The 16,066-nt window shown below is 45.2% G+C and overlaps 1 protein-coding gene across 1 annotated transcript; it reads right to left on the bottom strand.

The window, feature by feature from the left end:
- Positions 1–2,793: 2,793 nt before the first annotated feature.
- On the bottom strand, positions 2,794–14,967 carry METTL16 (methyltransferase 16, RNA N6-adenosine). The gene is made up of 9 exons (XM_079949624.1): positions 14,517–14,967; positions 12,210–12,412; positions 10,667–10,807; positions 9,672–9,787; positions 9,295–9,437; positions 8,413–8,482; positions 5,926–6,015; positions 4,549–4,722; positions 2,794–4,429 (listed from the first exon to the last, which is right to left on the bottom strand). Exons 1-9 carry the CDS (start codon positions 14,642–14,644, stop codon positions 3,719–3,721), a joined length of 1,776 nt encoding a protein of 591 aa, XP_079805750.1. The 5' UTR covers positions 14,645–14,967; the 3' UTR covers positions 2,794–3,718.
- Between the last annotated feature and the right edge of the window lie 1,099 nt (positions 14,968–16,066).

Raw genomic sequence — 16,066 nt, 5'->3', positions numbered from 1 at the left:
AGAGATGCACAATGGTATTCTGCAAATGATTAACGAAGGACATATTGGAGCAGTTATCCTGAAACATCAGGCAAAGGATACACTGTATTGGCCCAGTCTGAATGCAAAGACTGAGGATATTGTAGTATAGCATCTGTGTAAAGTAGCAAATACAGAACCACAAAGTGTGCATGACAAATCCAGATGTCACCCAACAGGACCTGCCAAGTTCTAACAATGGATCAGAGGATATTCAGTCATGGCACACAGTACTTGCTTGCGACTATTGCAACCACTTCTTCAAGGCAACCAAGGTTAAATTTTCAGGTACATTTGCAATGAATTAATTTCAGACAAAGGGCCTCAGTGCACAGCTGGCAGAATTCCCAATGTTTGCATGAGAACAGGAATTTGTTCACATGATTACCAGTCCATGCTACCCACAAGTTAATGGTTTAGCTGAAAGAGGTGTTGGATCAGAGGGAGATGCAACTAATACTGAGACTATGGGTCCAATGCCCAAGGAAGCAAGCAGAAGTCTCCATGTTGAGAGAGCTGGGTATGTTTCATTTGGAAATGAGGAGACTGAGAGGAGATATGATAGCCATTTTCAAATATCTCAGGGGCTGTCTCATGGGAAGATGGAGCAAGCTTGTTTTCTCCTGCTCTGGAGGGTAGGACTCAAACCAATGGCTTAAAGAAGATTCCAGCTAAACATCAGAAAGAACTTTCGGACGGTGGAACAGACTCCCTCAGGAGGTTGTGGTGTCCCAAACCCCTGGCCTACCTGGTGGCAAGTCAGTAGGTCAAGTCCAAAGTTCAAAGACCAGGAATCAATCCACGCAAGGAAAGTCAAAAATCCAAAAGGTCAGGAAACACAGGCCAGGTTCAATCCAAGTAGGCCAAGTCTGAAGTCCAACAGGATATGGTCCAGTCAAACCCAAAGCACAGCCCTGCAGAGGTCCAGGAACATCCAAGCCAACTGAACAGACACAGCACCTCTGCTTCCCTTTTGTACGTTGCATGCTGAGTGCAGCACCTGGGCTTGATGAGGCATGTGATTCTCACCTGTTCCAAGCCTTCTCCAGCTGAGGAATCACACACTTCCTCCCAGAGCTAGTGAGCTCCACCTGGCCAGCTAGTGAGCTGGGCTGTGGGCCCTTGCTTGCCTCAGCTTCCTAGAGCAGTGTTTCCCAACCTTGGGCCTCCAGATGTTTTTGGCCTACAACTCCCATCATCCCTAGCTAGCAAGACCAGTGGTCAGGGATGATGGGAATTGTAGTTCAAAAACAGCTGGAGGCCCAAGGTTGGGAAAAACTGTCCTAGAGCACCCCTCTTGCTGCTCCCTATGCTTCAGAGCGCACCATGTTGGAGACAGGGGCCCCTCTGGCTCTGGATCCTGCTGCTCTGGTTCCTGCGCCCTGACCCCCACCCCCTCGCCATCCTCTGTCACCCTGTACTTCCTTCCCCATCCCCTGCTTGTCCCAGTGCTGGCTACACTCCTTGACAGGATTCTCTTCCTCCTCTCTGTCATCCTGCCAGTTCATGACACTTGGGAGGTTTCTAAGCAGAGGTTGGCTGGCCATCTGTCATGGATGCTTTAGTTGAGATTCCTGCATTCCAGGGGGTTAGACTAGATGACCCTTAGGGTCCCTTCCAACTCTACGATTCTCTGTTCTCCTCTTTATCCCAAGTCAAACCCAACTGTTCTGAGAATACAGATGTCTGACAAAGCAAGCAAGCACTTGATCACTCAAGCTCGTTTCTTTGCTGCTGGCTAGCCTGAGCCCAGAGAACGGTACAAGAAGATCGGCCTTTGGCCCCATTCTCTGGACAGTAAAAGATGGTGGGAATGTTGGTATCAATTCTGTCTACTGGGTGCTTGTAGGCCAGTGCCACCAAGAAAAGATGACCTTGACCACTTTCCTTCCCAGTCCCTCTGCAGACATTTCTTTTGCTCAGCTTCCTGTTCTGCAGCAGAGAACTTGTATTGTTCTTTATCATCCCTGGCCATATTGGCTGGAGCTGGTGGGAGTTACTGGCTTCCCATTCTTGTTCTAGAATCATGATTTTCGCTTTGAGTCCTGGTTTAAATCCCCAGGCAAGTTTAAATCCCCAGAGGGAGATGTTTTCCTCCCTTACTTAAGAGAAAGCCTCCATCCCAATGGTGTGTTCTTGCAGTAAAGTTCCTTACAACACAGTTTGCAGAAGAATCCAGCTTAGGCCCAATGCTCACAAGGTAAGAGAGAAGAAACAACTGCAATTATATATATATATATATATATATATATATATATATATATATATATATATATATATATAAAATCAGGGGACGCAGCGCCTAGGACTTGCCGATCGCATGGTCGGCGGTTCGAATCCCCGCGGCGGGGTGAGCTCCCATCGTTTGGTCCCAGCTCCTGCCCACCTAGCAGTTCGAAAGCACCCTTAAGTGCAAGTAGATAAATAGGTACCGCTTTATAGCGGGAAGGTAAACGGTGTTTCCGTGTGCTGCTCTGGTGCCGGTTCGCCAGAGCAGCTTCATCACACTGGCCATGTGACCCGGAAGTGTCTGCGGACAGCGCTGGCTCCCGGCCTCTAGAGTGAGATGAGCGCACAACCCTAGAGTCTGTCAAGACTGGCCCATACGGGCAGGGGTACCTTTACCTTTACCTTTATATATAAAATCACAGCAAGCACAGAGCAAACTAGAGGGATGAGTAGAACTGCATGAATTGTACACCAGATGGCAGTAGGGAGCTTGAAGAAACAGGTGCAACATTGCACAATTTGTTCACCTGAAAAAAGAACAGCAGCTTTAAAAAAATATTTTATTATGTGATTTTTTTAATATAAAAAATCAATATATCATCATCATGTAGCTTAACACAGTCAATTTTGCTCTCTTTATAATATCCATTTTACGGCACTCAGATTCTTCCCAACCTGAAATGTTTAGGATGTTTCACCTGGCTCTAGTATGTCACACATGCTTGCCAAGTCTCTAAAGCATCTTTATATATTTTCAATCCATCCCATAATTCTTTGTAACTTGTACCTGAATACCCTTTGCCGTTCTGGTTCTTGGCTTACCAAACGGGGGTTTGAGTGAAGCAAACCAGAGTTTTGATTTCAAATGTAATGGTTAGCCAAGGATCATAGTTTGCTGCTTATTATCAGTAGAGGAACAAAGCAGGAGTAATGTAGGCATTCAGGTTAAATTGTTCATCATCCCAGTTTACTGTGACTCGTGAACACAGCTGCTGACTCATGGTTGCCAATAATATCACTTGTCAAGGGAAACGGGACAGATACAACTGTGGAAAATTTCCACTAAGCACATGGAAAAGCCAATGAAGAATCCACAACAACGTTACCTTTTTAAGGCAGACACAGTGCTGCTTTCTAATATGTTATCTCAACAGCTAAAAATTTGTTACACAAAATGCGTAGGGTCCAGGATTATGCTAGTTTGCATTTAGGTCCCACTGAAGTCTGTGCAACTTAAAGTCATGACTGAATTTTCACATTGGTTTCAACGAGAACTAAGTGCACCTAGTTTAGTCTGGATGCTATCCACAAATTATTTCCAAGGCGTTTATGAATTTCCAGAACTTCAAACTTCACAAGTGATTTAAAAATAGCCACTTTTCATAGCAAAGATGTCCTTAAATATATGCTAACACAAAAGCCATGGTTACCAAAATAAGGCTAACATAATGTTCCTCATTCACGTGTATCCTTATGTTGTGGCCAACCGAAAAATTTGGTTCTTTAAATAGGTACACAGCTGGTTCATTAAGTCTCTGTTTTGCCCCTCAATCCAGTGCATTTCTACTAAAGAATCATCCCCTTCTTTCTTCACAACTAACATACACTTGAAAAGGAACCATTCACCAGAGACGTTGGCACCCTCTCCAATTTCAATACCTAGGCAACCAGTGCCAAAGTCCTTGGACCTCTCCTTTTTTCCATCATTGGAATCTTCTAAGCTTGCTAAAACAACAGCTGGTTCCTCTGCTTGGCTGTTTTCTTTGGTATGTCCCTCGAGGTTTTCTTCTTCAGTATCAGGCGTGCTATTCAGTCTGCCACCCTCTTGTGACTCAAGGCTGCAACCAAGTCCCGCCAATGCCTTTTCTGTGGATCTGTCTTTTCCATCATCTGTGGACCTACCTTCATTGTCTTCCCCAGGCCCACCTCTGTCATCTTCAGCAAGTCCTTCCTTGTCTCCTCCAGCAGGCCCACCTTGGTCGCCTTCTGCGATGTCACTTGCATCGTTCAGGTTCTTTCCTTCTGTTGTGGCTTGGAGGAAATCTACAGAGGCTCGAGGAAGTTCGCGCAGCTGCCTGACACGATCCCTCTTCTTTCTCCGCAAGTGAATCCAGGAGTTTTCTACAGCTGTTAGGAACAAACTGATCTCGTCTTTCCCGCAGGGAATGCATTTGTGCTGCACCTATTGAAGCAAACGCGCAGAGTTTTAGTGTGATTCGCTGGTGTAAATTTGCCGCTTCCTGAAATGACATCGCATTTAAAAGAGGAAAGCAAAGGGAGAATTGTTGCAGTTGCTATTACCTTCAGGTCAGTGAGGATTTTTCTAATCCATGCTGCAACTACTGCCATCCCTTCAACAGCATCAATCCCCACTGAGGAAGCTTTAGTAGCTAACTCTTTGGCTGTAGATGCCAAGACTAGGAATGTGATTGGTTTCCGAGGCTTCTCTAGCTTTCGTTTCTTAGAAGGAGGCGACTGAGGGGGAAAGAGGAAATGGAATAATTAAAAACCTAAAGAATAGTAATGCAGTATTCAGAACATGAATAGAAAATGTGTAAATAGTTAGGGACGCGGGTGGTGCTGTGGTCCCCACTGTGCCTAGGGCTTGCCAATCAGAAGGTCGGCGGTTTGAATCCCCGCAATGGGGTGAGCTCCCGTTGCTTGGTCCCTGCTCCTGCCAACCTAGCAGTTCGAAAGCACGTCGAAATGCAAGTAGATAAATAGGTACTGCTCCAGCGGGAAGGTAAACGGCGTTTCCGTGCACTGCTCTGGTTCACCAGAAAGCGGCTTAGTCATGCTGGCCACATGACCCGGAAAAACTGTCTGCGGATAAACGTCGGCTCCCTTGGATAGTAAAGCGAGATGAGCGCCGCAACCCCAGAGTTGTTCGCGACTGGACTTAACTGTCAGGGGTCCTTTACCTTTACCTTTAAATAATTACTATCAAGATGTGGTGACTTAAGGGGGTTCACGGAAGGAAAATTTTCCATCCCTACACCTCAATAACACTCTGTGCTACATCACATGATGTTCAGGAGCACAGGTGGCTATAGAGAGAAGAGGTAATAGGAAATATTCCTTCTGTGAACTTCTGTAAGTTAAGCTTTCTTAGGACCCAAACCAAGAACTACATCGTACAGCAACAGCAGCTAGAATGATTAGTATTGGAAAGAAAGAAAATCCCCAAACAGGAAATGGGAGAACGTGTAACACAAAAACACAAATATTGCAAAATAAATACGTTACATATGGACTGAGGGAGGAAAAAAATGAACTGTTCAGTAGTAATTGGGGAAAAAATTAAACTCATATTGAACAAAGCACGTAATTCAATTTCTGCCAGTTATGTACTATGGTCCAAGAGAATTTCGTACATCTGAATCTGATAGTTACAGTCTGTACATTCACTGGCATAGTTGACGTATGCTGTTAAGAAACTAAGGAAGAAGCAAAAGGGGGGGGGCACAGAAATTTGATTACTCGAGTAATCACTCAAGTAATTTTGTGCAACTAATCAGAGATCTGAATGTGTGTTTATCAAACAGAGGTCTTCTTCACCCCATCCCACCAGGCCTATGTAAATTGCTTTGGAAACTCAGGAGCTTGCGACGCATTAAGGGAGAGTCCTAAGCGATAACACAAGATAACAAATTGCGGGAAAGACACAAGGGCACTTACTGGCACTTTGACGTTTTCATAGAAGCTCCAAGCCAGCGCCCACCTCATGGTACGACCTTGACAGAATTCGGTGTGGGTGACTTTAGGAACCTGCACACAAAGAAAAACAGCAAGCCAGTCTTACGTTTGGGGAGTTATTTCCTTCAGTAACTCATTACGACTTCGGACCTACAGTGGTACCTCGGGAAAAGTACTTAATTTGTTTTGGAGGTCCGTTATTAACCTGAAACTGTTCTTAACCTGAAGCACCACTTTAGCTAATGGGGCTTCCTGCTGCCGCTGCACCGCCCGAGCACCATTTCTGTTCTCATCCGGAAGCAAAGTTCTTAACCTGAAGCACTATTTCTGGGTTAGCGGAGTCTGTAAGATGAAGCATATGTAACCTGAAGCGTATGTAACCCGAGGTACTACTGTATTTTGAGCTGGGACCCCAAAACATCCCATGCTGGCATTTTACTCTTTTAGCTCAAAATTACAGCATTTCACCTACACACACAGATAGGTGTCTGCGGCCCTTTCCTCCAAAGTCTCTGATCATGGGCAGCATAGACAAATAACTTCTTGTCCAGTTCACAGGGAGCTAAATGAGGCTGGGTCTATAGTGCAGTAGAATGCAGCAGGAACAAGGAAGGGGGCAGAGTAATCTGGAGGCCAGGAAATGCTCTGAAGGCAGACTTCCGGTTTGCTGCAGAGGTAATGGTGGTGCGCTCCATGTTGTCTGCTTAAAGGACGACACGGTTCTGGTGGATAGAGACTTGGGGGCAAGTGCCAGGGCTAGGTAAAGGTAAAGGTACCCCTGCCCGTACGGGCCAGTCTTGCCAGACTCTAGGGTTGTGTGCTCATCTCACTTAAGAGGCCGGGGGCCAGCGCTGTCCGAAGACACTTCCGGGTCACGTGGCTAGCGTGACAAAGCTGCTTTGGCGAGCCAGCACCAGCGCAGCACACGGAAACGCCGTTTACCTTCCTGCTATAAAGCGGTACCTATTTATCTACTTGCACTTTGACGTGCTTTCGAACTGCTAGGTGGGCAGGAGCTGGGACCAAAAGACGGGAGCTCACCCAGCCACGGGGATTCGAACCGCCGACCATGCGATCGGCAAGTCCTAGGCACTGAGGTTTTACCCACAGTGCCATCTGCGTCCCGCCAGGGCTAGGAGACCCCCCCAAAAAAAACCCCACAGAGGAGTGGGGGTCCTAGGGGTCCGGCAGAGCGTGGGAACTCGCCCTCCTGAGCCCGCCGCCTGATGTTTCTGTGCGGGGGAAAGGAAGAGGCTTGAGTCTGCTCACAGCTCCACCGCACTCTACTGCCAAAGCTACACACCACCACCACCACAAGCAGCGGATTTTCCGATTAGAGGTAAAAGCCAAATAAAGCATTATAAGAAGAATTAGGTGTAATATGCAGCCACCTTGTTGAAGCTAAGCAAGTCTAGGTCAGGCTAGTTCCTACATGGTGGCACACCTTGGATTCCTGTGATTAAAATGAGTTCAGTGGAAGAAAAAGCAGGATACAAACATAAACAGGACTGACTGGGCTACTTCAGACTGCAGATGCAGTGTTGAGTGCTCTCCCACAGAAAACAACTCCCTGTAGTTAGAAAGCTGGCACAACAGGATTGGCACACTCTTTTTCTCCTTGCAGGGAGGTGTATCTTTGCTGTTTATCAGACAGGTGGAGCATTGAAAAGGCTACCACTATTTTCAGCTGCATTTTCAATCCAAGTACTAGAACTTCTGCAAAAGGGGCTCCGAAGGACAGCCCATCCGGCAGCCGCAGCTGGGCTGGGCTGAGGAGCCCTGCATGCAGCCGAAGAAGGGAGATACATGTCTCGCAGTGAACCCCATATTGCTTGTTGGTGAGAACACACCTCTGAAAAAAAACAGGTTTTAATGCATGAGGAATGCTGCTACTTTTGTCCATTGTGCTTTAAATTCTCGAACTCTGCTGTGTTGACTAAGGTTGGTGTCTTACACACACCTGCCTGGATCTAAGGGCCACTGCAGTCGGTGGGACCTCCTTTCAAGTAGTTAGATTGATAGGGGTGCCAGGTTCTGCAGCCTGCCAGTGGAAAAACCGTTTACAGTGGTGCCCCGCAAGACGAACGCCTCGCAAGATGGAAAATCCACTAGACGAAAGGGTTTTCCGTTTTGGAGGCGCTTTGCAAAACAAATTTCCCTATGGGCTTGCTTTGCAAGACGAAAATGTCTTGTGAGTTTTTCCGACTTTTTTTCCTCCCCCCCTTTTTCTAAGCCGCTAATCAGCTGATCCGCTAAGCTGATAAACCGCTAAAAGCCGCTAATAGCGCTAATCCGCTAAGCCGTCAATGGGCTTGCTTCGCAAGACGAAAAAACAGCTAGATGAAGAGAATCACGGAACGGATTCTTTTCGTCTTGCGAGGCACCACTGTAGTATTTTACACAAATGGAAAGTGCGGCTGCGAACAGATGTAATACAGATAGCTGCTGTGTGTTTACAGAAATGCTTACCCCATGGACCCGAAGCTCCTCTTTCAGGGGTGCCAGGCTGCACTTCTTCCCCAGCATGCAACTGTACCACCTGCAGTAATGAAAGACATTTCAGAACCAAAGAGTTTAGAATTCAGACTAAGCTCTCTCAAAACTAGCCTCTAAGGGAGTTCAAGTTTCATAACACAAAGGTCTCATGACTGCCAATTTTAAAAAAGGAAAATGCTTTGAGAAACAACTGCAGACTTTATTACAGACATGGGTGAACTATACTCCAAGATTTGGAAATAACGTTAAGAGCACACCTTTTCTTCCTCCTACTAGAGCAAAACAGCTGCTCAAAACCAAAGCCCAACAACTTTATTCCAAGCATTGGGATTCGTGCCACATCACAAATATATTTTAATCAGTGGTTTCAGTTGTATAAATCATCAACATTATGATGATGATTATTTTATTTTATTTCCTATGAAGACTGGAGAGGATTAATTTTTTTGTTTTTAATCTACGGTGAAGATACTGATATTCTCGTTATTATGTGTGTATTTTAAATGATTTAATTTTTATATGTTGGATTTTGATGACCTTTGGCTATAAACAACAAGTTTTTTATTTGCTTTAATTGATCCAGCTCCGAGGGTCTTCTGGCAGTTCGCTCACTGCAAGAGGTAAAGTTACAGGGAACCAGGCAGAGGGCCTTCTCAGCAGTGGTGCCCTTCCATCAGATGTAAAGGAAATAAACTTTTAGAAGTCATCTGAAGGCAGCGCTGTATAGGAAAGTTTTAATGTTTGATATTTTATTGCGTTTTTTTATCCTTTGTTGGAAGTTGCCAAGAGTCGCTGGGGCAACCCAGTCAAATGGATGGCATATAAACAATAAAAATATTACACTTAAATTCTTACCGTAATCTTTTTTTAAGCTGCAGGCTATCGTGGATTATTCTCTTGACAAATTCCAGCTCTCCTCCTTCAGCCATGATCTCAGTGATCCCTCCAGTGTTGACAGAGCTGGGAGGGGGTCTTCTGGGATTACGAGAATTTACTCCCTGGCAAAGAATGAAAGTGGGCATCATTACCTCTTAGATTGCTTCCATAGCCATGCAAACTGACTGTATGAAATTTTTTACAGATGCTTAGGTTCTTCCGCCTCTCCCAAATGTCTTCCTGCACAGCATCAAATTATACTTCAAGCATTTCAACTGTGAAGGGGCCTTTCCAGAATGAGCATGTGTCAACACAAACAGGAGAAGCCCAGGGCAGAGGATCAGCAATCAACATACCTTTGCCTCCAGCTGGTTGGCAAAAAAAGGAGGGTTGCACATGCAGAAATCATAGACGACCCCAGACTCTTCTTCCAAGGCATCCAGCAGGAGTGTCTTTTGTGGTACTTTAACCACTGCAAAAAAAGGAAGCACAGAGGGGGAAAACCAGACATTTGCTTACTTTCAACCGAGCTTCTAGAAATCGTTATATGCTACTTCAAACAAAAAGACAAAGGCAACCCACTTTTATAAAGGTGGAAAGCTTAATATCATAACCATAGCACAACATGTTGGCCGCATCATGGACATTCATAATACAAATGCTATTATGCCACTATTGTTAGACCTCATAAAATAGTTGCTCACTTTTCCAACGGTGATTGGAGATCCACTACAGTAGCAAAAGCTGTACAAGCAATCCACTCTGAGGAGTAATACACCAGATCTCTGCTGTTGCTACGCTTCCTCTTGGCCCTCTTCCTGCCAGCCACCCCCTTCCATTCTCTTTTAACCTCTCCCCCTTTTTTCTTTCTCTGCTCTTTACGGGTTGGGTTGATTGGAAAGGCGGTTAGGAATTTTGGGGATTTTCTTCTCCATTGGCACTAGTCTCCAACAAAAATTCAAGGTGGGGGAATCATTATATACAGTGGTACCTTGGTTCCCGAATGGCTTGGTTGTTGAACAAATCGGCTCTTGAATGCCACAAACCCAGAAGTAAGTGTTCTGGTTTGCGAACGTTTTTTGGAAGCCGAACATCTGACGAGGCTTCCAATTAAGTGCAGGAAGTTCCTGCAGCCAATTGGAAGCCGTGCCTTGGTTTTTGAATGGTTTCAGGAGCTGAACGGACTCCCGAAACGGATCAAGTTCGAGAACCAAGGTACCACAGTATAAACAAAACTCTCGGCTTCTGTACCCAAATGAACAGCCCCAAAATAATGCAATGCATGGATAATTTTGCCTGTATGCAAACTACTTTGCAGCATAAGATTGGGACAAGAGGGATACAATGATACCTTTTATAAGGTTGGATAAGTTATTTTGCTCCACATTTTTCTTGGCAAAGCTGAAACACACATCATCCACTTCTGTTGCAATGAAATACCATCCATTCAAAGTTGCACCAAGTAATGGGTAAATACAAGATGCACCTGTTCCTGCAACACACCCAAGAAAAGTGCAAAAGTTAAAACACTAAAGAGCATTCAAAATATACAACCCAGAATGCATTTTCTAAGGCTCTCTCTCTCTCTCTCTGAATTTTACCAGTTGGCCAGCAAGTACTATTAGGTAAAACATGCTAAATTACTATCTACTTGGTGTCACTGTTTGAGAAGAGTATTTCCTATTCCACAAAATACCTTGCAACACTTGATACTTCACAAGTAGGCAAAATAAGGCCAGTAAAGAACTGACACACCAAAGACAGACAGAGTTTTCAATCCAATTCAGTGTTATTCTTTGCAGTTCTGCTACGAAAACTGTCTGTTGCACTTCACAGGATGTCAATGAAACAATCTTGAAAAATCAAAGTTAGGGTGCAGTCCTATTCCCGAATGTGCTAGCCGGGGAGCCATGGTGTATGATGAAAACCCTGCTGCACCAGCATAACCCCACATGAACCTCAACCACTGAAGATACACCAACAAAACTCTACCAGCAAAGTGGGAAATTGGGGAAGAAACCTGGGCAGGATATGGCAAAACCTCTAACCCAGGCACCCCCAACCTGTGGCCCTCCAGATGGTTTTGGCCTACAACTCCCATGATCCCTAGCTAACAGGACTAGTGGTCAGGGATGATGGGAATTGTAGTCCAAAACATCTGGAGGGCCAAGGTTGGAGGTGCCTGCTCTAACCACCTCTGCCTCACCACAACACTGTCCCCAAAAGAACTTTGTGCCAGCTACAGAAGTGGCATGAATGAAAAATAATCCACTGGACTGTATGGTCAAAAAGCACTTACTCCTTCACAATGGATTCAGACTAAATCTACATCCTGTCTGAGCACACCCACAGAAGGACATAAACCCCTGAAAGGGAGAAAGTAACAAAGGCAAATGTGGATTCATATCACATGCATGAGAGTTGATGCGGGAAATCTTTGGTGATCAAAACTATGTAGAAAGGACATTTTGTGTGAACTTTACAAGTTCACACAAATAGCTTTGCAAACACCTGTCTTCTTAAAACTCTTATATGTATCCGCTATCAGGACTCCTGGACATAAACAACAACCCCAATTAATTACATGGGAGGGCACTGTGGTGTCATTTTTGCCTGGTGGGTTTTGTATGGAGAGGGGGACATCATAGAGATGTCTCCCCATTGATGGGAGTGGGCTGGATGCCTGGTTATCATGGGAGCATAGACAGTCCGCGGGTGTGTGTCTGATACTCTGCTCTGTGCTTTTTGTAATAGCATTCCCCCCCCTTTCTCAACTTTTGTGCTGGGAACTTAGAGGACAAAGGCTAAATTATGGCGATATTGTGACAACACAAGTGGCCCACGTATGTAGTGGGACTTAGGACTGATCTGCAAGTCACCAACACGAAGCATACCTATGTCTATTCCCCATGTAGCTGAATCTTTAGCAGCAGCGTCCTGCTGAGCAATCAGATCTTCGACCCAGTGGATATAGTTAAGCCTCAAGGGAACAGTCGGAATGAGCCTTTCCAAAGGTATGTCAATTTGTAGTCCAAAGTCTTCTTTCAACAGGGTGCATGTTAAAGCTCTCACCGCTTCTGGATCCTTGAAGTTCACACTGAAAGGCACAAGATAATACGTAAGCTTAAGAATTCCTGTTTTGCATCAAGGAACACAGTGTGGAATGCATGCACAACAGATGCCAGACTTGGCTATGTTCACTCTTGCAAATAAGAACAGCAGGGAATTTAAAAGGAAGGAAAAATCTTTGAGGCCTTGTTGTTCAACCCAAGCCTCACCACTCTACTCGGTACAGAAAGCTGGATGGGCCAGTAAGTTTCCAGAGGTTAAAAAGCTGTTCAGTGGAGGTGGTAAGAGAATAAAGATATCCACTTGGAGGCACCAATGAGGACCATAGGAAGAGGAGCTCGGTTTGGTGCGCTGTGGTCAAACCTCTCTGCGAAGGAAGGGGCTTCCCTCCTCTGTGGCTGGAATGGAAACTGCAAGCTACTAGTCTCTTAGTGATCTACAGTGGTACCTCTAGTTGAGGACTTAATCTGTTTTGTGGTGCCGTTTGCACCCCAAAAAGTCAGCAACTAGAGCGCCTCTTCCACGCATGTGCGCGGCGCGATAGAGCACTTCTGCGCGGGCGGTGAACCCAGAAGTAAACACTTCTGGGTTTACCACATTTGTAAGCTGAATGTCTGTAAGAAGAGCGGAGGTACGACTGTAGTAGCATTTGTGGGCTTATTTCCAAGGCTGAACTAGACCTGTGCCTGCAAATGAACACGACGCATATCATAAACTCGAGTTTATGCTGGTAGAGCATAAGACACTTAATCTCAGTAATGTGGCTCTGGATGCCACGTAGGGTAAAAAGATTCCTGCAATGCAGCAGGTTAGACCAAATGACCCGGGGGGGGGGGGGCTCCCTTCCAACTCTAATTCTGTGATTCCTCCACCTCCAACCCCCAAGTGGCTCAAGTTTTTGGATGCAGGGCAAAAAAAGAACAAAAAAAACTTGCTTTTTTGCTACTGGCATAAAGTGCGATTCTTGTTGGCAGCCTCATATAATTATAATTATGTTACATTATATTAGGCTACTGACAAGAATAAAATTATTATTTATAACATTATTTCTATAGATATTATTTAAAACATTATTTCTATAATATTACTATATTATAAAAATAATACAGTGGTACCTCGGGTTACAGACGCTTCAGGTTACAGACTCCGCTAACCCAGAAATATTACCTCGGGTTAAGAACTTTGCTTCAGGATGAGAACAGAAATCGTGCAGTGGTGGGCACGGCAGCAGTGGGAGGCCCCATTAGCTAAAGTGGTGTCTCAGGTTAAGAACTGTTTCAGGTTAAGAACGGACCTCCGGAAGGAATTTAAGTTCTTAACCCGAGGTACCACTGTACCATTATTTTTGTATGGAATAATATGCAGTTGTAAATGTTGACAATAGGACCCATGGAGTGGGGGGGGAGTCTCAAGATTCAGAGTAATCTCTATATATGGATATGCATTTGGAGTGTTATAAATTCATATTTGTAAAATTAAATAAAAATGATTTCATTTCTCCCTCCGCCCAGTTTTTAAATGCTTTATAGGTTGAAAACTTTATAACAGAAATATGCAATAGATGTTACAGGCAAAATACGAAATAAACAATAAACAATTATTCATTCTTTAACTAGTACTTGCCTTGTACATCCATCTGTGATTAAATTTGACAAGACCTCCAATCTTCCGATCTTGAGTTCCCAAATTAAGTTCCTTAAATATGCACTTAAACTTTACTTTCTCTGTGTTATTTGACTTACTATAAATTTTATTTTATAAAATTATCCTACTTACACACCGAAGCTCAATCAAGACCTGCCAACTTTTGACAATGTTCTTTTACATATATTCTGCATATATCCCACTCTCTGATAAATTTTCTATCTGTAACGTCTCTTAACCTTGCTGATAATCTTGCCAGTTCAGCGCACTCTCTCATTTTGTTTTGCCATTCTAATTTAGATGGAAATATCCTCTCGCTTCCAGCCTTTTGCGATTAGAATTCTGGCAGCAACTGTAACATACATAAAGACTCTCCTGAAACTTTTTTTTAAAATTGATTTCAAATAAATAAATAATAATATTTTAAATAATATTACTATATTATACCGTATTATACAGAATACATACATATGCTAATGAGAACTTACCTCACCCTCCCGGACAAATTTATCTGCACGTGTTGTTTAAATTCCGGGTACTTGGACGCCAGGTAAGCGAAATCCGGCGGCTTGTCCTTGTATCGGTTCCTCGCGTGCATAGATTTGTTGAGGGCCATCCCGGGCCGGGGGGAGGGGAGCGCGGGCCGGACGGGGGTCGCCCTGGGAAACGAAACACCTGTTGGCAGGTAAAGGCGCCCGCGCAGCACGCGCGCGTCTCGTGCGCGAAAAGGCCTGCGCTGCGCGGTATCTCTCGCCCCTCAGGATGCCGGGCCCCCTCAGCAAGCAGTCCTCGCAGGAGATGCGCCGCGTCGTCGTCGTCGTCGCCCCCGGACGCCAAGGCGAAGAAGTTGCGGAGGAGCAGAGAATGGGAGAGAAGCCCGAGAGTTGTAGGCGGCCCTGCGCTTCCGGTACAGCCGTCACCTCACACACAGACACAGACAGGAAGTCAGGCGACGAGGGGTTGCTGTGCCCAGCTATCCCGGCTGGGCAACTCTATGGTTGAAAGGTCCGCCCGGCAGCTGCGCCTGCGCGCGTTCTCATAGGACCATAGAGTTCTGAGGGACACCAGCGTCACCCAGTCGCCCAACTCCCTGCAGTGCATGGATCTCTTACTTAGTTTCACCCAGGGCCGGATTTAGGTTTGAGGAGGCCCTAAGCTACTGAAGGCAATGGGGCCCTTTATATGTCCAGCTGTCCTTTGTCAACAACAAATTGTCGCTGTTTTTTTTGTGCTGAATATATGCTATATGGTAATCTGTGGACCTAATAGGTATCTAAAGCTATTTGCACATAACAAATAGGAGCCTACACAAAACAAAACACTGTTGCTGTATGTAGGCTTTACTTTACTTGTTTTTTATCTTATATTTTGGAAAGGTAAAGGGACCCCTGACCATTAGGTCCAGTCACGGCCGACTCTGGGGTTGCGGCGCTCATCTCGCTTTATTGGCCGAGGGAGCCGGCGTACAGCTTCCAGGTCATGTGGCCAGCATGACTAAGCCGCTTCTGGCCAACCAGAGCAGCGCAAGGAAACGCCATTTACCTTCCCGCCGGAGCGGTACCTATTTATCTACTTGCACTTTGACGTGCTTTCAAACTGCTAGGTTGGCAGGAGCAGGGACTGAGCAACGGGAGCTCAACCCATTGCGGGGATTTGAACCACTGACCTGATCGGCAAGTCCTAGGCTCTGTGGTTTAACCCACAGTGCCACCAGCGTTTGGAAATGTACATCCATTTTTTCCCCTTTAATTTTTTTTTGGGGGGCCCCCAAGAGTCGGGCCCTAAGCTATAGCTTATTAGCTTATATGTAAATCCCTCTGTCCAGGATGAACTGTGCATCCCTGGCAGAGGGTCGCACAAGCTCTGCTTAAGATTATTGTACTAAATGTTTCCTGGACTTTTTGGATAGCCACACAAATAGGAACGGATGCTTCTGGTTTTTGCTGTCGGGTTTAGCAAACGGTATCAAAGAAAACACCAGTTATGAACATGATTGTAGGTTACACTGAGTGAGGCTAGTATATAGCCCGTCACTACT

This window comes from Podarcis cretensis (assembly GCF_951804945.1).
Source record: "Podarcis cretensis genome assembly, chromosome: 13".
NCBI lineage: Eukaryota > Metazoa > Chordata > Lepidosauria > Squamata > Lacertidae > Podarcis > Podarcis cretensis.
The sequence above is the reverse complement of the archived record's forward strand: the minus strand, read 5'-3'. Positions and strand labels throughout refer to the sequence as shown.